At 35.3% G+C, this 23178-nt stretch overlaps 1 protein-coding gene across 6 annotated transcripts in view; it reads right to left on the bottom strand.

Moving 5' to 3' along the window:
* The window catches only part of N4BP2 (NEDD4 binding protein 2), an 89684-nt gene that overhangs the window by 19200 nt on the left and 47306 nt on the right, over window positions 1–23178 (bottom strand). For 4 of the 6 annotated variants that reach the window (XM_070372287.1, XM_005901988.3, XM_070372285.1 and 1 more), the window contains exons 13-17: window positions 18618–18756; window positions 13796–13984; window positions 12665–12833; window positions 4558–4681; window positions 112–3159 (exon numbers count right to left, since the gene is read on the bottom strand). In XM_070372287.1, coding sequence (XP_070228388.1) covers window positions 3114–3159; window positions 4558–4681; window positions 12665–12833; window positions 13796–13984; window positions 18618–18756 — 667 coding nt within the window. In that variant the 3' untranslated portion in view covers window positions 112–3113. Of the gene's footprint in view, window positions 1–111; window positions 3160–4557; window positions 4682–12664; window positions 12834–13795; window positions 13985–18617; window positions 18757–23178 lie in introns of those variants that run through there. The other 2 variants (XM_014480205.2, XM_070372286.1) reach the window with 2 other exon arrangements.

Below are 23178 nucleotides of genomic sequence, written 5' to 3'. Positions count from 1 at the left end.
ACCATAAAAGTCATTTGCTCAACTTTAAGGAAAACAATGTCATCATATAATGTGAAGTTATAAAAAACTCTCCGGGATGTAGATGCATTCTAGCCTTATTTCTCTAATAAATTTTGCAAAGAGACATTAAGTAACACTGTAAACTTGAATTACATTTAAAAATAAGCACCATTTACATAAATTCTACCTAAACTTACTTTACCTTTTAAATGACAAGGTTTTTTGGCCACACAAAACATTTAAATCTGTTTTCTTTACCATGTAAATAAAAATAAGCAATATTTAACCACAACACAGAAAAATTATCAAACTTCACCTCTATTGCACAATGAAAAAGCAATTGGAAAAAACAGCACACATTATTTTTGTGTCTTTTTTATACATTTTGTCATTTTCTTAAATTGAGAGCAGTTAAAACATTGTCAGAGCAATTTCCTGAGTTTCAAAGTTTCCAATTTCCAGCTCAGAAATAAGCAATCTTGCTATTATATATATCTTTTTTCTAAGCATACAAAACACTTGAATTTAAAAAGGACAAAATAAAGGATTGGAAACAATCCAACAGAATTATTTAGCTTTTCTCTCCAAAATGTGTTATAATACACAAGACACTTTAAAGTGTTAAGTCAGGGTTTCTACTATACAATATGTCCCACATTTAAAGGCCTTAGAATTTCAGGCAGTACTGAAACACTAATACATGAAGAAATCTCAACTTGAAATAATATAGAGATACATGAACAGCCAATAAATGTAAGACAAAATACTTCCATTTCTCCTGTTTAAGGAAGGAAATGAACAGACTGAAAATACTGTTAAGAGTCCCTTCTGTTCAACCCCGCTTTCCCTGTGGTTTCCACATTAGTGCTCATCGTCCCCTGGGAGATACTGGTAAGAGACTATCAAAAGAATATAATTGTTATTAAAATCTTCCAAAATTACAGAGCTGTTGTATTTCTTAAATATTAATAACTTTGCAAAGAGCCATTCTAGTAAGTCATATATTAGCACAAATATACCAAAACATACACAAAAACTCTGATAAGCCCCTCATTATCTTTAGTTTTGACACACAGGATTTAGAAATGAGTAAAAGAGAAAAATTTGATAATCCTCAAACTCTGTTTACCTTTGGCATACAGGATTTAGAAACAGGCAAAACAAGAAAAGAGCCATTATAAAATTTTCTTTCATAATTACATGTTGCTTAAACTATGCTAGATAGTGGGATAGAAGCCAATTTGATACTAAACAACTTTACAAAAACATTTATAATGCTCAATATTTCTCCATATATTTACGAATGATGATTAAGAAGAAATGCCCTAGATTTACCAAAATAAAGCATAAAACTAGAGTTGGTACAGTTCAAAACATAAGTTCTTTCATTTGATTTCTGCCCACAAAATACCTCACCTCTTGTTCTTTTTGACTGCTCCCATATTAATCATAATTATAATAACTAATATTGAAGTAAAGTCTAGTTGAAACACTCAAAAGTGATGTCTTTTTTTTAAACTGGGATGAGGAAATATAAAAACACAGAAAATGAGTATGCAGCTGCACACACTTGAATAATTCTAGGTTTTAGTACTGTTATACACATTTCTTAAATCATATCAATTTATACACAGAAAGGTTTTATTTCATTAACTAACAGTTGTAGTTTTATAATTAAAGTTGTTGAAAGGAATTGTTTTATTTTTAAAACAATTTAAACAAGTATACAACTCTTCTAGACCTCACAAAAAACATGCCAAACTGTTGGCATTTTTAACAAATTACCACAAATGTAACAATGTGAATAATACTTCAACATCAGTTACTATTTCTAAGTAACAAACATATATTTTTATGGAAATAAATTCAATGATATGGCTCTTCTTTTACAAGCATGCTTTCATGATATATAAAAACATGTTTCTGAATTTTAATTTCATTAAAATGTCTGTTCTTCTGGAAATTCTTTCAGTAATAGCGCAATCCTAAATCCTATCACCTCTAGTCCAAATAATTTTTAAGCTTATCAAAAATCAATACAGTTGTTCGCTAAAACTACATATGTTGAAAATACCCTTCACATCCAAAGTCAGATTTATTTAAGCCAGCGTCTCATATTGGAAAATTATACTTTATCACACTAAACTTGTGTAAAGGAAGTTATAACTGACAAGTATACTAACAGGGCTTTTTAACCTGACCAAGAAAAAAGATGTCAGTGAGTTTCCTTTCAGAAAGTTGGTTCTTTTTAAAAATAAAGGTAAAAAACTTTTAAATTGTAAGAATTTCTTTTATGATTATATTAAAAATGTTTTCTATATCTGTTTTAAGTTAATAGGATTTTGACCTTCTCTAGTTTAGAAATTACATGCCTCAAATACAAAATATAGCTCTTTAGTACTGTCTTCAATAAATATCATTTACACAGGCAGTGCTATAAGACTAGGAGCAGTTCTAGAAGACAGCAGCACTCCTTCTTTGAAAACTTGTCTGCCTATGGAAGGTATAAAACTGCACCATAATCTCAGACCCCAACTTAACTTCTAGGAAATGTACACACCCAGAAAGAAGGAACAAAAGGTAAGCGATCACAACCATATACAAAGAAGAAGTACAACAGAGTGTCTTCCTTCCTGCAGAATATGGCAAAATGATTTTTTGTATTGTTTTGAAATCAAAAGCACTCAAAGGTTTCTGTTAGATCTCCTTTCTTTCTGTACTACTACAACTAGATCTCAAAGCACTTTAAATACCTCTCGTAGAAGCCTTTAAGACTTTATGAAACATCAAACAACAATTAATATAAAGGTTAACATTTTCTGTCTGAGAAAGTATCAGAGCATTTCAATCTTTAAAACCACAGCTGATAATTTTCTTAGACATCTGGTAATCAATAAAAATTCTCTTTAATATCTTTAATAGATAACATATTTGGCATTTGATTGAGTAAAAATTAAACGTCTCTTGAATTTTGAAAAACATCATGTTTTTCTGTTTATAACTGGACATCACTACTAATAAAACATACATTTACGTAAAATTGACTAAATCACTGCAAATAAAACTAATTTTAAGCTACAAACCTTCACACTTTTTAGTCAAGGATGTTTGTTTTATTTTAGCATGACTTTCAAGCACCCTGGTTTAATTTCAGAGAATCTGCAAAAATGAAAAAAGAGTTAAAGATAAAAATTTCAAATTGATTACAAAATATATCTTGTAACCAATTCTAAGTGCCTATGCTAAACATAATATTCACTATCAAAGCACTCTCCTTTAAGTTAAATCAAGGACTAATATCTATGCTTGTGTTCTTTTTAATCTACTGTCAAAATAAATACATGACTAAGGCTGGGGATTACTCCTAACAGCAATCTTATTACAATTTAAGATTTTTAAAAATTCTCAAGCCTGATTTTGATGTTAATGAATAACAGTAAGCTGTATGAAGGATATGATGATGTCTGAATTACATTCTCTCTCTGCATTATAACAGCACCAAGAAGAAATTTCCATAAGTAAGTCTGATTTATCAGAACATGAAACTCCCTCAGTGTGAAATTTAAAGAAACACCACCAGTCTCTAAAACAGACGATTAATTACAATATGATAATGTTCTAGCCTATTTCTTTTGTAAAAGTAACCCTAAAATGTCATCTGTTTTCATGCTCAGAATTAATGCTATATCTTTCTATAACATAGCGAACATTTTATTACATGACATAAACAAAACAGGCTGTAATAACTGAAACTAGAAGGGAAGGAGGGCACTGGGATTCCTCAGGGAATCTATCCATCAACAAATCTTTCTTCTTGAACTTGTCTTGCCATTGGCTGTTACTGAATAATAATCACTTAATGAAAAAGGACATTTCATATTTGCCAGCTAAGACTAATAGTGGCACTTAATTTATGAAGACGTATAAATTCATAACTGACTAGAGATTTCCACTAAAGTTTAAATACATACAAATTATAACCACATTTTAGCAGGAGCTCCAAATTCTTCCAAAATCCACAAACATGTACTTCTTTTCAAAAGAATTAAACAATAACCTTAGGGTGTGAGGAAAAGGGGATGACAGAGGATGAGATGGTTGGATGGCATCACCGACTCAATGGACATGAGTTTGAGTAAACTCCGGGAGTTGGTGATGGACAGGGAGGCCTGGCGTGCTGCAGTCCATGGGGTTGCAAAGAGTCGGACACGACTAAGTGACTGAACTGAACTAAACTGATGATATGTATAATCTAACTATCTTAAATAACATAAAAAAAAAAAGAATATACTTATTTTCTTTTAAATTTTAAATCTATGATAGAAATAGTTTTTTTCAAATGATTACTTCAAGAACAAACCATTTTTCTTTCATTTCTGGTTTACTAGACATCATAAATCCAGAAAGGATGTTACATATCATAATCATGAATTTGTGGCTAAAATCAGATGGTTAAATTTAGTAAACTACCTTAAAAAATTGTTCTGAGCATACTATTAGTGTTTATTATCTGCATATGGGCAACTGCCATTATCGATAACAGAAATCTATACTCACCTAAAGTTATGGCTTGTGAGGTATTTTATGACGGCTGGTTTGATGCGTGCAACTCCTCCCTGGCTGTGGTTTCCTCTCCCCGTTATCACAGAGAGATAGGGCTTACCACCATTCTGCTTAAATTCTGTTACAACAGGAATTGGAACAGTTAAAATTTATTTATCTTACATTCTCAACAGAAAACAAACCTTTACTCAAACACATACGAAATTGTTTTCATGAAGATTTAAAGATTTATTACTTCAAAAAGTCCTACACTGATGTTTTTAAATGTATGTTTTATCTTCTATACTTTTAAGTATAGAAGCTTCATAGCAATTGATCCACCAGAAGATTGAGTGGAACTTCTCCTGTCGGGAGAGAGACATGCATGTGCTACTAGAATTTCTCTCTGAAATAATGATGACAACGATAATATTAACGATACTGAACAATTATTACACACATGGAGTCAGGCATCACTTTAAGTGACTTACATTTATTAACTAAGAATCTTTACAACAACTCTACTAAATACTCCGAAGCCAGACAGCTTTGATCTTTATTATAAGCAGCTCTGTCACTAAATGACTGTGTACTGGGACCATGGACAAGTTTCTTAGCCTATCTGTGCCTATTTTCTTGTCAGTAAAATGGGGTATGAGGCAACTGCTTTATAGGCTATCACTCTCAGGAAGAGCCATTAGCAAACCCACTAATTATAGCATGGACTGCAGTGTTACTGTTAAAGATAATCAATTATTAACTTAAGAAAGTCTTCCAAATAGATGATTTTAAAATATCAAATGAACCTGAGCCTCTTAAAAGACCATAGCTCCTGCTTTGGAAATGAGCCTGTGCAAATAAAATATATAAATCTGGAAGTAACAGCTACAATAAAATAGCAACAACAAAAAACCTGTTTATAATATGAATTGATTTCACAATTCAGTAGATATTTGCTCCTCAGTTTTAAATAGCACAAGTTATGACCTTTAGCATAAAATACATATACCCATAAACATTCCATACTCTGTTCATTAAGTTGCCATAAGACTCTGCTGCTGCTGCTGCTAAGTCGCTTCAGTCGTGTCTGACTCTGTGCGACCCCATAGACGGCAGCCCACCAGGCTCCCGTGTCCCTGGGATTCTCCAGGCAAGAACACTGGAGTGGGTTGCCATTTCCTTCTCCAATGCATGAAAGTGAAAACTGAAAGTGAAGTAGCTCAGTTGTGTCTGACTCTTAGCGACCCCATGGACCACAGGCTACCAGGCTCCTCTGTCCATGGGATTTTCCAGGCAAGAGTACTGGAGTGGGTTGCCATTGCCTTCTCTGGCCCTAAGACTCTAGCAGATCCACAAACATTGTTTTTCAAGTCTCATATCTCCTAAGGCAATATTTAGTCTGGAATTAAAGTGGACATGTTGCTCTTGTATTTATAATTCCTGTGTAAACTCATCTAAAGCATTTCTCAGATTTATCATTTCAACTGTAAATATTTCAGTACGTATTTTAAAAGATAAAGACTCTCTAAAAAAAAACATAACCACAATGTCACAATCATATCTTACAAAGTTAAAAATAGTTCCTTAACGTTTCTAAAAATGGCTAAAAATTTCCCCCAATAGTCTCAAAAACAGTGATTTGTTTGAATCAGGTTTGAAAAGTCCACACATTGTATTTGGTTGATATATTTCATAGGGCATCCCTGGTGGCTCAGACGGTAGAGAATCTGCCTGCAATGCAGGAGACCAGGATTTGATTCCTGGGTATTTGGTTGATATACCTCTTAACTTTTAAAAGGTTCTCCTTCCCGCTGTGTAATGGAGTTTTTCAATTTGTTGGAAAAATGAGATCATTTATCCTAAATATTTACAGTCTGGATTTTGTATCCCCATGGTGTCATCTAACATGTTCCTCTATTCCCTACAAATCTGAACAAAGCAGTAGTCAGATCTAAAGGCTTCATCTGCTTCTGGTTATTTGGGGGCAAAAAGCTTCATGGGTAGTTGTGGTATATATATTTCAATCAGAAGACACAAAAGGGTCAGATTTTTTAAAATAATTCATCCCTAATTTTGACCATCATCTTTTACAACTACAAGCAATGTGGGACAGAGCCACAGATTGTTCCTCTGGACACGTTTCTGTTCAAAAAATACTACCATCTGGTGGTGACCAACCATAATTACAGGTCACCACAGGCAGCGTGCACAGATGGGCTTTGGCTTCCAGATAGAGTTTGTATCTTGGGTCTGGCCAAGTATCACCTTAAGTTATTTAACTCTTTTATTCTCATAATTTTTTCTACTGAAATAAAATTCACGATTTTAAAATGTACAATTCAGTGTGTTTTAATACATTACAATGTTGTGCAACCATCATCATGATCTAATTCCAGAACATTCCATCATCTCAAAAAGAAATTCTGGGCCAGTTAGCAGTCAGTCTCCATCCCTGGCTTTCCAGTCCCAGAAAACAATAATGAACTTTGTTTCTATGGATCCTATTCTAGACAATTTATATAAATGGAAATCATATAATATGTGGCCCATTGTATCTGGCTTCTTTCACACTGCATAATCCTTACAAGGTTCATCTGTGGTGCAGCAGGTGTCAGTATTTCATTCCTTTTTATGGCTTAATTATATTCCACTGTATCAATATACCACATTTTGTCCATTCACCAGTGGATAGACATCTGGGTTGCTTCCACCTTTTGGCTATTATGAATATACATAAGTTTCTGTGTGGATGAACTGTGTTTTCAATTCTCTTGTGTACAAGCCTGGGACCAGAACTGCTGGGTCATATGATAACTCTATGCTTAACCTTTCAAGGAATGTCAACCTTTCCACAGGTTGCACCATTTAACATTCCCACTAGCAATATATGACGGTTCCAATTCTCTGTATCCTTAATAACACTTATTATTTTCCATTTTATTAAACTTACTAAGTCATCAGTTTCCTTATCTATAAAATGAAAGGAATACCTACTCTTTATTCAGTCACTTACTCAAAAGGTTTTTAAAGTGTTGAATGGAAAGCAGAATATACGATAATGATTCAATAATTATCTTTGACTCAATTTTTGGCCAAAAAGATGGACATATAATAATCAATTATAGGGACTTCCCTAGTGGTTCAGTGGTTAGGAATCCACCTGCCAGTGCAGGGGACATGGGTTTGATTCCCAGTCAAGAAAGATCCCACATGCCATGGAGCAACTAAGCCCATGCATCACAACTACTAAAGTCTGCACACCTAGAGCCTGTGCCCCATGAGAAGAGAAGCCACTTCAATAAGAAGACAATGAGAAGCCTGTATACCACAATGAAGAGTAGCCCCTACTCGCGGCAACTAGAGAAAGCTCGCATGCACTATGAAGACTCAGCACAGCCCCCATGCAAAAAGTCACCTATATAAGAAGCTTTTTATAAATACTGTGATACACACGAGTACTAGCAGAAGTTTTTAATAGGCAGCCTAATTTAGTCTGAAAGTCAACAAGCGGTAACATAGATAAACATAAAGAAATGGAAGAGAAGCAAAACACAAGACAAGGATGAAGACGCAGAGCAGAAACAACTAAGTAGGGATGTGGGGATTTATGCTAAATGAAACATGGTAACCTTATCACAGTGCTAATTATGTAACTAGTCATTCACTATCATCTATTCTGTTGCTGCTGCTGCTGCCAAGTCACTTCAGTCCTGTCCGACTCTGTGCGACCCGATAGAGGGCAGCCCATCAGGCTCCACCATCCCTGGGATTCTCCTGGAGTGGGTTGCCATTTCCTTCTCCAGTGCATGAAAGTGAAAAGTGAAAGTGAAGTCGCTCAGTCGTGTCCGACTCTTAGCGACCCCATGGACTGCAGCCTACCAGGCTCCTCTGTCCATGGGATTTTCCAGGCTAGATGGCAAACTCCATAAAGATGGGAATTGTATGTCTTTTTCACTGCTTTATGTTTGATGTCAAGAATATAGAAGATCATCAAGTTTTTATTGAGTAAATGATGTATTCATCCTCTATAAACAAAATATTCCCTTTTAATACTTCTATATAGGAATTTTTCTTTTCTCCAGATTAAATAATGTATTTAAGCTGCTCTTAAATTTTCTTTTCTAATCTTTGTTGCTGTTTTCTAGATTTTCTCCAAGATTTTCAAAATTATATTTAAAAAACAAGTGGGGGAGGTAAATCCTCTACTCTATCAAAGAATGTCTGCTAATAAACACAGAAGGAATACAAATTTTAAAACACCATTATGGAACCACCAAGATAACACAGAAGAACTGTACAAAAAGGATTTTCATGACCGAGATAATCACGATGGTGTGATCACTGACCAGACATACTGGAATGTAAAGTCAAGTGGGCCTTAGGAAGCATCACTACGAACAAAGCTAGTGGAGGTGATGGAATTCCAGTTGAGCTATTTCAAATTCTGAAAGATGATGCTGGGAAAGTGCTGCACGCAATATGCCAGCACATTTGGAAAACTCAGCAGTGGCCACAAGACTGGAAAAGGTCAGTTTTCATTTCAATCTCAAAGAAAGGCAATGCCAAAGAATGCTCAAACTACTGCACAATTGCACTCATCTCACACGCTAGTAAAGTAATGCTCAAAATTCTCCAAGCCAGGCTTCAGCAATATATGAACCACAAACTTCCAGGTGTTCAAGTTGGTTTTAGAAGGCAGAGGAACTAGAGATCAAATTGCCAACATCTGCTGGATCATCGAAAAAGCAAGAGAGTTCCAGAAAAACATCTATCTCTGCTTTACTGACTATGCCAAAGCCTTTGACTGTGTGGATCACAATAAACTGTGGAAAATTCTGAAAGAGATGGGAATACCAGACCACCTAACCTGCCTCTTGAGAAACCTGTATGCAGGTCAGGAAGCAACAGTTAGAACTGGACATGGAACAACAGACTGGTTCCAAATAGGAAAAGAAGTACGCCAAGGCTGTATATTGTCACCCTGTTTATTTAACTTATATGCAGAGTACATCATGAGAAACGCTGGGCTGGAAGAAGCATAAGCTGGAATCAAGATTGCTGGGAGAAACAGCAATAACCTCAGATATGCAGATGACACCACCCTTATGGCAGAAAGTGAAGAAGAACTAAAAAGCCTCTTGATGAAAGTGAAAGAGAAGAGTGAAAAAGTTGGCTTAAAGCTCAACATTCAGAAAACTAAGATCATAGCATCTGTTCCCATCACTTCAGGGCAAATCGATGGAAAAACAGTGGACACAGTGGCTGACTTTATTTTTCTGAGCTCTAAAATCACTGCAGATGGTAATTGCAGCCATGAAATTAAAAGACGCTTGCTCCTTAGAAGGAAAGTTATGACCAACCTTGACAGCATATTAAGAAGCAGAGACATTACTTTGCCAACAAAGGTCCGTCTAGTCAAGACTATGGTTTTTCCAGTGGTCATATACGGATGTGAGAGTTGGACTATAAAGAAGGCTGAGCTTCTTTATAAAGAAGAATTGATGCTTTTGAACTGTGGTATTGGAGAAGACTCTTGAGAGTCCCTTGGACTGCAAGGAGATCCAACAAGTCCATCCTAAAGGAGATTAGTCCTAGGTGTTCATTGGAGGGACTGATGTTGAAGCTGAAACTGTAATACTTTGGCCACCTTATGCGAAGAGCTGACTCATTTGAAAAGACCCTGACGCTGGGAAAGATTGAGGGCAGGAGGAGAAGGGGATGACAGAGGATGAGATGGTTGGATGGCATCACCGACTCGATGGACACAGGTCTGGGTGGACTCCGGGAGCTGGTGATGGACAGGGAGGCCTGGCGTGCTGCGGTTCATAGGGTTGCAAAGAGTCAGACACGACTGAGTGACTGAACTGAACTGATGGAACCACCAATAAAATAACTGATTCAGACAAGGATCATAAATGGATGCTAAAATCGTAAGGGAAAATGAGAACAGCTGTATGAAAACAGTTATTCACACAGTCACAAAGAATCAATCACCAAAATTTACTAACTGATTACAAAGGGAGAAAAGGTACATTTACAAAGCAAAATCTGATATGATAGAGTTCCATATCTCAGCTAAGAAATCAAACTTAACACCACCAATAAGGAAAACTGACCATATGTGTCTTATAATGAGTTCACCAAGGATAACCTAACATCACCTATGCAGCATTTTTACCAAGAAAATTTTAAACTGAATCTAGCCGTGAAGAAACAATCAGACAAATTAAAATTGTTCGACAATCTACCAAACGACTGACTTGGAATCTTTAAAAATGTCAATGACATGGAAAACAAAAATTAGACAAAGGAACCACTCTATTATCACAGGAGGCTACTGACTTGGGACCATCAACTGGAACATGTGATGCATGACTGGATCCTGGATTGAGGGTACAGCTCATAAGACCTTTCCAAGACCTTTCCATACAACTAGAAAACACTAAGTATGGCCTGTATATTAGACAACACTTTGTTAACAATGTTAAATGCCTTAAAAGTGATAATGTATTGTGATTATGTAGGAAAATGAATTTGTCCTCAAGTGATAAAACATGCTGAGGTGTTCAAAAACAAAGCACCACAATGTTTAAAACTTATTCTCAAATGGTTCAGCAGAAAGCAATTTGAGAGAGAGAAACAAATGTGGCCAAATGTTGATGACTGGTCAGTCTACAATTCATTCAACTTCTCTGTGAGTTTTAAATTTTTCAATATAAAAAGCTAGGGAAAAAAGATAGTGATAAGAGTAGACATATATGTTGATATGCAAAATAAAAATGCCCATCAATAGACAGATGGGCACATTATGACATGGTCACATAATACTATACAGCAGTTATAATTTAAAAAAAACCAATCCATTAAGATGAGTAGATCCTGAAAACTAGAATGTGTGAAAATAAGGAACTTGGCTGATAATACAGTGTGACACCATGTATGTTCATTTTTTTAAACTCACAAAAGGAATACTACAAATAGACTGATGATGAATGCAAACTGAAGGGTGTTGATTTCCATCAGGAAGGTAAGAGAAAAAAAAAAAAAGAAGCACATACAGTAAAATGTTACCACTTGTTACTTTATACTCATGGGTACAGAGGTGTTCTTATTTTATTCTGGAACCTTTTGAACATGGTTTGCATGATAAAAAGATGAATTCTCAACCTTTTATATCAATTATATTTAATCAAGTATTTAATAATATAACTGATATGTGTTGAACTGATAAACTTATATAGTATACAACTTTCTAAAATATATATAAAACTAATTAACTGGAATACAGCTATCAATGACAAAGCAGTATGATGGAACCACAAGGAATAACTGAGGCATGGATTTTATGTCTCCACAATAAAATGGAAGATAAAAAGAAAGTCAAGTTGAGAATTCAAAATACCCTAGCAGTGGTAAAAGGAGATGATTCCCTAGTATTAGATGATTCCCTACTATTAGTCTGGGTACTACAAAGATTGAATTCTCCTAAGTGCTACCATCTGGTGATGAAAAGGAAACAAGATGATAAACCAACAAGATACTTTAATGTATATAATATACATAATATGATTTTAAGAGGCAGGCAGTAGCTTTCCTATTGACCTGCAAAGACTAAATACAAGCAGAAAGGGAGAAAGACACACCATTATAATGCAAACACTCAGAAATCCTGAATTTATGATAATTCTATAAAAATCCTATCACCTTATTTACTTCTGTATTTTATTAAATATCTGTTGAGCAACTGACATCTAATAAGTATCTAATAGCTCTAGTAAATGTCTACGAACAAAGATGTGTAATATTCCTGAAAGACCGAGAGAATTCTCAGATTATATCATGCCCTGCCTTTGAGGCCCAACAGTTGGTTTGATATATATACATGCCCAGTAAAACAAAGGAATACAAACATGACTGAAGCAGGAAAATAAAAATGTTAATGGCCAAGGCAGTTAGAATTCTTTTCCAAGGTTTTCTTGAAGAATGAGTCTAATACAAACATCTATCAGTGTGACACACATATCCTTAGCCTGCACATTCAGACTCCCTTGAATTTGCAAGTTATATCAATACAAACAAAGACATACTTTCTATTGAAAATGTGTCATGACTACAGTCTTACCTTCAGTTTTCTGCTGTAAAACTGTTGTCAAATGTTCTATAGCCTCATCCACATGCAGCCCATGGAGGTCTAGAACATTCTGCGGCAGTAGGGAGGCATTGACTTTCTCAAATATCTCCACGGCAGCAAGGTGATTAGCTTCTTTCATCTTCTGCTCATGGAGACTACCCTTTAAATATAAACATATCACCAGTGATCACTTTTCATATCTGCTACTTAGTAGGCAATCAGAAAACAAATAGTGCCCCTAGTAAAAAGAAGAACAAAAAAAAATGGAAAAATTAATCTAAAATTTTTTATGCAACGGGGTAATATGCAAAAACACACCAAAAATTTAGGTGGATTTCAGTGAACTAATAACATAGTTCTTAAACTACTGGATCATCATTTCTAACACATCCTCTGATCCAAAAATCATAGAAGAGGGATACAAATAAACAACATCCATCTCAAGAAGGAATCCAGTGGTTTACCTTTTGATAATCCTGAGTCTCAACCCTCTTAACAACTTGGAGTTACCCCTGAAGCCATCCCTTAAGGTCTGCTATTGTTGTTCACTAGATAATACCAGTTTGATACTTTTTCTGCTCAGTCATAAAAAAGTAAGCTACGTGGAACCACAAGAAAACAAAAAGTCAATCAACCAGGTTTCTTTAATAATATGCTGAATGGGGTCACAATGAATTGGACATGACTGAAGTGACAGAGCACATGCATGCCAAATGAGCCTAGGTAGAAATTCTATTTCCCTGAAAGATATTAATGTAAATTTCTTTTTCTGACTATGAAAAGTGATACCTAACTAAAAATTCAAGCATGATAGAAAGCACAAGTCCTCTGTAATCCCACCTGGGAAGGTCAATACTAACATTCTGCTGTGTTTCCTCCATAAAACTTGTAAGTGTTTAGAAGTAGTACTGAATGAGAGAACCCAACCTAAAAGAGATTAGGGACTGTTGGAATTCTCAGACCATACAGTTCTTACAGAACAGGCTACTTTACATCACTTACAGAATATAATCTACATTCCCCAGAATAACTTCATCTAGTCACAGTACGAGTATTATCTCCTTCAAGATTATTCAGACATCATAGATGACAAAGAAAAAAAGAACTGGCTTTCCTCTTTACCTGCTGGGCATAAAATGTGGCAACATTTTTCTTCCCCATCCGATAAGCTTCTTTTGCCTTGCTGTAGCATTCCATCCTCTTCTGCTGGTGCAAGAAAGCCTCTGCCCTGTAGTCATCATACTCTGGGTACTCAAAGTCCTGGAAAGATGGTTCACTTGGTATATCTTCAGTCTCTTTCAATTTCTTTGCCTATAAGGTGTTACACAATAAGAAGAACCCAAAGAAAAGAACACACAATCTTTACCTTCAAAATCTGTACATGAAAACTGGGCTCTACTAATTTTTATCTTTCTTCTTCAAAAAACAGACAATATTTCCCTACTGTCTTCCTAGTAAGTCATGCACTTGTCAACCATCATTAACTTTTTCGTACCATTTTAACCACTCTTATCTAAGGAGATGTTAAAAAGTTCTCTAAAACTATGGAAATAAAAAAATCAAGCCAAAAGAGAGAATTTAAAATATCCAAAGAATAACATTCATTTATCTAATGCAATAGTTTCCAAATTTTAGTTTGCAAACCCATTCATAGGGTCAGTCCAATCACTGAAGGAAGTAATGGCATATTTCAATTTATATTTAAAAAAAAACAGTAGTAAAATAATTGAATAATATTCTTTTGAAAACAGAAGAGCATACGGAGTGACCATGCCTGATAGTCGGTAAAAATCGTAAGGAGGTTTATAGGGCAGTTTTCAATCAATTCAACCAACTAGCCACTATGGTAGTGTTGACTTTTTGAGCTTTCTGGAATATGATCAAGTAGCTGTTACCCATATGGAAACTTAAAGAAACTAAACTAAATAACTCTAATTTAAAACATGAGATCATGAAAATAATTATGCAAATTAGCCTCAACACTAAACCAAATAAAAAAGAATAACATAAATGTATCACCATATCACCACATTCCTAACTCATTACTAGAGTCAAAAATCTGTAAATACATTTTTATTTTTGCAACCAATACGCATGACTCTCCTTTACCTAAGAATATTCATAGGCCCTACATCCTTATGTCATGCTCACTAATAATCATACTACTGTTTAACTATTTCATACGAATGTTTAAATAGTCTATGAGTGTATAGCTTGTATCCTGGATAAAACCAAATATTTTGCAGAGAAGGGATTAAAAAAAAGAAAACACTTTTTATGACCTTTGAAAAGCCATAGTGCCTAATACAACAAACATAAATATTTGCCTTAAAAGTCTCTATTGGTATTTATACTAAAAAATGCAAATCACATTTGGTTCTCTGGGAAGAGAACCTTCATTTCTTATTTAAAAAAAAAAAAAAAGACAGGGAATTCCCAGTCTGTCCAACAGTTAGGATTCTGTGCCTTCACTGCCTAGGCCTGGGTTTGATCCCTGTTCATGGAACTAACATCCCACAAGCCACGTGGCAAGGCCCAAAAAAAGAAAGGAAAAAAGAAGTATATAATGAGAGCTACTCTCATTTTAAAATAAAACCAAAATTTATTTTTATATCCCTTTCATAGTGATATGGTTTACTATAACTTCACTAACTAGGGCCAAGTGAAATACATGCTTCCTAAGAATTCACAAGCCTGGTGGGCTGCAGTCCATGGGGTCTCGAAGAGTCGGGCACGACTGAGCGACTTCACTTTCACTTTTCACTTTCATGCATTGGAGAAGGAAATGGCAACCCACTCCAGTGTTCTTGCCTGGAGAATCCCAGGGATGGGGGAGCCTGGTGGGCTGCCGTCTATGGGGTCGCACAGAGTCGGACACGACTGCAGCGACTTAGCAGCAGCAGCAGCAGCATTCTCTTGAAAGCATGATGTACTGTAATATTAAAACCATTTCCAAAGGTAACAAACTTGCAAATTTCATTAACAACTAAAGGGAAAAGGTACTAGTATTAACAAAACACAGTTTTAAATAAATGTTAGTTTCTTGAACAAAACCAGGAAACCAAAATGTTACTGGTATCATGATACTCTCTTTTAATATCTCTGGTCCTTTAAGGTCCTGGGATATCAAAGACAGACTATTCTGCTCACAAATCTTAACAATATTTTTATCAGTGTTGTGACATCTGCCTACATTTTTTTGAGAAAGACTAAGTATATCTTATCTCCAGTATAACTTATTCAAATTTATGTTTTGGCCAACGTGTACACAATTCACAAACTCTCCTTTCTTGATTCCAACATCTTCTAACCATCTCCCACTTTCAGCAAGCACACTTCCCAATCACTTCCTCTACTGCCGTAATGACCAAGAGTGCCTTGCTCTATTATCAGGAGAAAAAGTAGTCTTTATTCCCAGTCTGGCACTGAAGGTCTCACCATTATCTTGTACTCTTTGAATCTTGTAACATACTACACTTATCCATGATGAACACAGGCGTCAGTGGTACCATATACTTCCTGCTCTGTGTACACACTAATAGATAACATACTACACCTATCCATGACACACACAGCCATCAGTGGTACCACACACTTCCTGCTCCATGTACACACTAACAGATCACATGAACACCAAAATTACCCAAGTCCTATCAGCTAAATTCTGGTGAAATAGTCAAAGAAAAAAAGGAGCACACAAGTTTATCCATAAGTGGTCTTATTAACAAGCAAAGCAGGATGATTGAGCACTGTTAAAAAAAAAAAGTCTAAAACTAATACAAGATTAATATATAAAATCAATTGTATTTCTATTTGCAGAGGACAATCCAAAAATAAAATTAAGAAAACAATTTCATTTACAATGGCATAAAAAAAAAACCTAGAAATAAATTTAACAAAAGTCATGTATAATTTATATTCAAAACTACAACACACTGTTGAATGAACTTAAGAGGAACTAAATAAATTGAAACATACTTCCACGTTCACAAATTGGAAGACAGTATTGTTAAGATGGCAATACACCTCAAATTGACCTGCAGATTCAATACAATCCCCATGAAAAGTCCAACTGGCTTCTTTGCAGAAACTGACAAGCTCATCTTAAAAGTCACACAGAAATGCAAGGGGACCAGAATAGCCAAAATAATCTTGGGGGGAAAAAAAGAACATAGTTGAAAACTCACATTTCTCAATTTCAAAACTTACTACAAAGTTACAGCAGTCAAGACTATGGTACAGGCATAATGACAGACATATAGAACAATGGAATGAAACTGAGAATCTAGTAAAAAATTTACAGTCAATTCATTTCCGACTAGGGTGCTAAGAAAATTCAATGTGGGAAAAATAATCTTTGCAACAAGTGGTACTGTGATAACTGAATATCCATATGCAAAAGAATAAACCTGAACCCCTATCTCACACCATATACAAAGATCTAAATGTAAGCACTAAAACTATAAAAGAATTTAAAACTATAAAACTAAAACTATAAGAAAACTTGGGTGTAAGTTTGGTGACCCTGGATTAGGCAGTAGTTTCTTAGGTATGACACCGAAAGTACATGCAACAAAAGAAGTGAATTGCACGTGATCAATTTTTAAACTTTTGTGCTTCAAAGTACATCAGCTAAAAAGTGAAAAGACAACCCTTGGAATGGGAAAAAGTCTGCAAGTCATACGTCTGAAAAGGGACTTGCATGTAGACTATATAAAAACTCATATGACTAAAGAAATTTTTTTTAATTGTAATGGGCTATGGATATTAATAGACATTTCTTCAAAGAAGATATAATACAAATGGCCAATAAGCACATCAAAAGATGGTCAATATCACCAGCCATCAGGGAAATGCAAATCAAAATCACAATGAGATACCACTTCTGTATTAACTATGTCTTTTATTTCTTATATTCTGATGCTTTGACATGAGGCCTTGCTAATCCCTAGAGACAAAGCCCCCACCTTGGGGCTAGCTAATTCCTAGAGATTGGAAATAATTCACTTGCTGGCACACTTTATACATGCAAACCATCCAATCTAGAACCCATATCCACAACCATTTCCATTATGGGCTCTCACTCTCTGGCCACCATTCACATACCCTAATCACTGAAGCCAGGTACCAAAAAACTAGGAACACCCCAGAGCCTGCTGAAATTATTCAAACTAGCCAATCCTGAACCTACTTATTACCCTGTTTTGCCAAGTCTTTCCCATAGAAACCACAAAAAAAGGCTCTTGCGCACATTTCCCCATCTCTGTCTCCCTGACCCTGGTGCTTCCTCATGGGGCTACAGATGGTAGGCCATACCTCCTGCTTCCGTAACTATAATAAACTTCTTCCTTCATGTCATTTCCATACCTGGTGTCTTACCATACCTGATTAAAATAAATCCCAGGTATCCATCAAACAACTTCACTTCTACTCAGATGGCTTTAATCAAAAAGACAAGATGATAACAAAGTGTCATAGAGGATGCGGAGAAATTCTAACCCTCATACACTGCTGATGGAAACGTACAAGAATGTAACCATTTGGGGAAAATGCTTGGCAGTTCCTCAAATGGCTAAACCTTTCTGGGCTTCCCAAGTGGCTCTGCCTGCAATCAGGGAGACCCAGGTCTGACACAGTTATACTCTAAGACCCATCATACTGCATTCCATAGTTATTCCATTAAACCTCATACGTTTCATGTGTAGTCTACACAAGAAAAGTTACAGAAATTCAAATGTTTGTCATGTACAAAGACACTGAATAAAAAAACATAATCAGCTATAAATTCATTATTTTGAGCAGATATTATTAGCCAAATATGCTATCATTGGTTAAATTTCCAGTCTACAAAAAATGGTGAGAAATAAACATTAATCTAACAAATCAATTATATTTCATACATAACTATTATTTATCATTATTGTAAAAAACTAAGACACTATACCTTTTTCTCCTTAGACTTCTGTGCAGTATGAGAAGTGATATTCTCATTTTGGTGAACAAATTCTTGTGCTACCACTGTTTTTACAGGGTCTCCTTCAAGAACACAATTTAGAAATTGCACTGTGTGTTCTAATGAATAGCTGTAGAGAGTTGAAGTACAAATATGAGGTCAATGAATTAAAATAAAAGTTATGTGGAAACATTAACAAAGGCAACCTTTAACACATCTTAGAATAGGAAAAATTGGCTCACTTATTAGTTTTAAACATCAAAATTAAATGCTCATTGTGCATCTCAAGACTTGAGAATGAACAGAAAGTGTAAAGTTAGAGGCTCTCAAAAATTAATTTTTAAATGAATACCCAAAAGTAACATATTAATAAAATTAATTCATATTCTTATATTTTATTCCAGATAGATTTTCCACAACTCTTTCTTTCATCTTATCACACATACTTAGTCCCCTTTAGAATTCACACATTTCAGTTTCCTTCATACATCAAAAACAGACAATAGATCTTTACGCTAACATTGTATTCTGTCAAATTTCACATTTTACTTAAACCATGGGGTTCCAGTCAGAGAAATTCTAAGCAGAAATATAGAAAGGAAAAAGTAAAAAACTATCCTACCTCCCACCACTACATTATTTAGGCATATTTTCACGGTGATACTATACTATGTGGAATATGAAATTCTACAAAAATTGACAAAAGCCTGAAACACTCATGTTCCCATAACTAAAGAAACTCTTTCCAAAGCAAATTATAAATGATTTTATACTTATTACTTTTTATGACTCTGATCTCTTCCAAAGGCTAGATAATGAAGAGCTGACCACAAAGGACTATTTTTGAAATGCAATACTTATGCAAAATACTGTGATATTTTGCTATTCTTCAATTTATTAAAGCAACCCCTGAAGGGGAATCATTTGGGACTACCAATTCCACTTGAGCACTCCCATCTTACTGCCTAACATATACTCAACAAATAGGAGTTTCTTGGGGGCTAGGAACTACCAGAAATTGTCCACATCCTAACTAGTCCTTAAAATCACCTAGTTTGCCCACTTTTAGGGCTAAAAGCCAGTCTCCAGGTGTTGTTAGGAGTATATGGCTCTGGAAGATTACACTGCAGGCATATAATGCAGTAAGTAATTGAACCTTCTTCAAGCCAGGCTTCAGCGATACATGAACTATAAAATTCCAGATGTTCAAGCTGGTTTTAGAAAAGGCAGAGGAACCAGAGATCAAATTGCCATCATCTGCTGGCTCATCGAAAAAGCAAGAGAGTTCCAGAAAAACATCTATCTCTGCTTTATTGACTATGCCAAAGCCTTTGACTGTGTGGATCACAATAAACTGTGGAAAATTCTGAAAGAGATGGGAATACCAGACCACCTGACCTGTCTCTTGAGAAACCTATATGCAGGTCAGGAAGCAACAGTTAGAACTGGACATGGAACAACAGACTGGTTCCAAATAGGAAAAGGAGTATGTCAAGGCTGTATATTGTCACCCTGCTCATTTAACTTATATGTAGAGTACATCATGAGAAACGCTGGGCTGGAAGAAGCACAAGCTGGAATCAAGATTGCTGGGAGAAATAGCAATAACCTCAGATATGCAGATGACACCACCCTTATGGCAGAAAGTGAAGAGGAACTAAAGAGCCTCTTGATGAAAGTGAAAGAGGAGAGTGAAAAAGTTGGCTTAAAGCTCAACATTCAGAAAACTAAGATCATGGCATCTGGTCCCATCACTTCATGGAAAATAGATGGGGGAACAGTGGAAACAGTGTCAGACTTTTTATTTTTGGGGGCTCCAAAATCACTACAGATGGTGATTGCAGCCATGAAATTAAAAGATGCTTACTCCTTGGAAGGAAAGTTATGACCAACCTAGACAGCATATTAAAAATCAGAGATATCACTTTGCCAACAAAGGTCCATCTAGTCAAGGCTATGGTTTTTCCAGTGGTCATGTATGGATGTGAGAGTTGGACTCTGAAAAAAGCTGAGCACCGAAGAATTGATATTTTTGAACTGTGGTGTTGGAGAAGACCAACACCACAGTTGGTGGTGTGGAGTTGAGAGTCCCTTGGACTACAAGGAGATCCAACCAGTCCATTCTGAAGGAGATCAGCCCTGGGATTTCTTTGGAAGGAATGATGCTAAAGCTGAAACTCCAACACTTTGGTAACCTCATGAAGAGTTGACTCATTGGAAAAGACCCTGATGCTGGGAGGGATTGGGAGCAGGAGGAGAAGGGGACGACAGAGGATGAGATGGCTGGATGGCATCACTGACTCGATGGACATGAGTTTGAGTAAACTCCGGGAGTTGGTTGATGGGCACAGAGGCCTGGCGTGCTGCGATTCATGGGGTCACAAAGAGTCAGACACGACTGAGCAACTGAACTGAACTGAATCCTTCTTATGAGGGTGAAGCTGACACTACTGCTGAGACAAGTATCCAGCTGTTGGCAGACAAATGGAGGATCACTGAATATCATAATACCTACCCTTGGCACCTGACTGATCAATCATTCTGAGCACTGAAAGTAAGTACTCAGTCCTCTAACCTCGCCTGGGACCCGCAACTCTGGGTAGTTTCACATCAGACCTTCTTGCCCTAGGTTCCCATTGAAGAGAGTTGCCATATGTCAGCACCAACCTTCCTAACCCCCAATGCCTGAGGTATTTTAACACATAATTCTAAGAAAACAGCTGCTCAGGTAACAAAAATAAATAGAAAATTTGTGGACTGAAATAATACCATGAAAAACTTGATTCAAGTGACATATTTAGAACTCTGCATACTCAGCAGAGAATATTCTTTTTCAAAAGCATCTTCATGTAATATTTATAATAACTGATCATGTATTAAACCAGAAAGAAAATTTCAAATTCCCAAAATCAGGACTCTTTCAGGCTGCATTCTTATACTCCAACACAACAAAACAAAATAAACAGTAACCATCACCACCACTACCATCACCACCAAACTATCAATCCATTTAGAAAATTTCAAACTCTTGGATGAATGAGAAAATCAAACTGAATTAGATTTTTACAGAAAAAAATGAAATTACTATATATCAAAATAAAAATATTACACATATATATCAAAAACATAATATAGAGAAAAATTCATACCCTTAAATATATTTGTTATCAAATACTGAAAGGAAACAAACTAATCAAAGAATTGAAAATATGTCAACAAATTTAAAGAGAAAGGAATCAACAAAAATAGAAAGCAATTACCAAAAATAAAAGCAAAAATAAATGATTAGAGAATATAAAACAGACTTTGATCAATAAACCAAGAGCTTGCTCTTTAAAAGGGCCATTCTGACAAACAGCAAAAACAAAACAGAAAAAAAATATATTAGGAAAGGAAAAAAGGATATGATCAAATACAAAACAATAGTTTTAATTATCACAGAATATTATATACAACTTAACAATAATAAACCTGAAAATCAAGGTAAAACTAATGGTTTTCTAGAAGACAAACCACCAGAAAAGACTCATAGAAAAAAAAAAAAGGCAAATACTTGAATAAAGCAATACCCTTAAAAGATAGTGAAAAGTTCTAAAAGACTTCCCTAAAAAGGCACAACCCCAGAACCTTCAAGGTACTAATTTATTTAAATTTTCCAGAGCAAGTCGCTCAGTCATGTCTGACTCTTTGTGACCCCATGAACTGTATCCCTCTAGATTCCTCTGTCCATGGAATTTTCCAAGAAGGAATACTAAAGTGGGTTGCCATTTCCTTCTCCAGGGGATCCTCTTGACCCATGAACTAAACCTGCGTCTCCTGCATTGCAGGCAGATTCTTTACCACTGAGCCACCAGGAAAGCCCTTTTATTAAGCCAAATACCAAATAAAACCCTAAAACCAAATCTGACAAAGATAACAAAGAAACAGAAAATTACAGACTAATCTCACTTAACAACTGTTGCAAAAAGCCTGAAATCAATTCTGATATTGCATTAAAAGAAATAAACAAAAATATGAGAGAATTTTTATTCTAGAAATTACTGGTGATTGACATGAAATACACTAATAAACTAAAGAAAAAAATCTGTATTAGAGTCTCCAAAGAGTCTAAAAAGGCACCTATTTAAAACAACTCTTGCTAAAATAGAAATTAAAGGAATATATTAAGATCAAAACTATGTATTACTCAAACCAGAAGCATTCCTAACATAGCAAACATCAAAACACACTATTACGCTACAATATTGAAAATAAAATTTAGGACCAAATGGCTCAATGGAATCAAAGAGTCAATAAAAGAAAATGTATATTTGAGAATGTAAGAAATATTAGTGGTTATATTTTATATCAGTGTGTAAAGATGATCTATCTACCCAGTTTATCATTTGGAAAAAAATTAAGTTAAATCTCTACTTCATACTAAACACACAAAAATGTTAGGTAAAGTTTTTAAATTTCACTATTAAAAATACTGAACGATGGTCAAAGATCCTGTGTGCTACAACTAAGACCTGGTGCAGTCAAATATATAAATTAATAAAAATAAATTAAG

This window comes from Bos mutus, chromosome 6 (assembly GCF_027580195.1).
Source record: "Bos mutus isolate GX-2022 chromosome 6, NWIPB_WYAK_1.1, whole genome shotgun sequence".
In the NCBI taxonomy this organism is placed as follows: domain Eukaryota; kingdom Metazoa; phylum Chordata; class Mammalia; order Artiodactyla; family Bovidae; genus Bos; species Bos mutus.
This window is presented reverse-complemented; position numbering and strand designations above follow the sequence as displayed.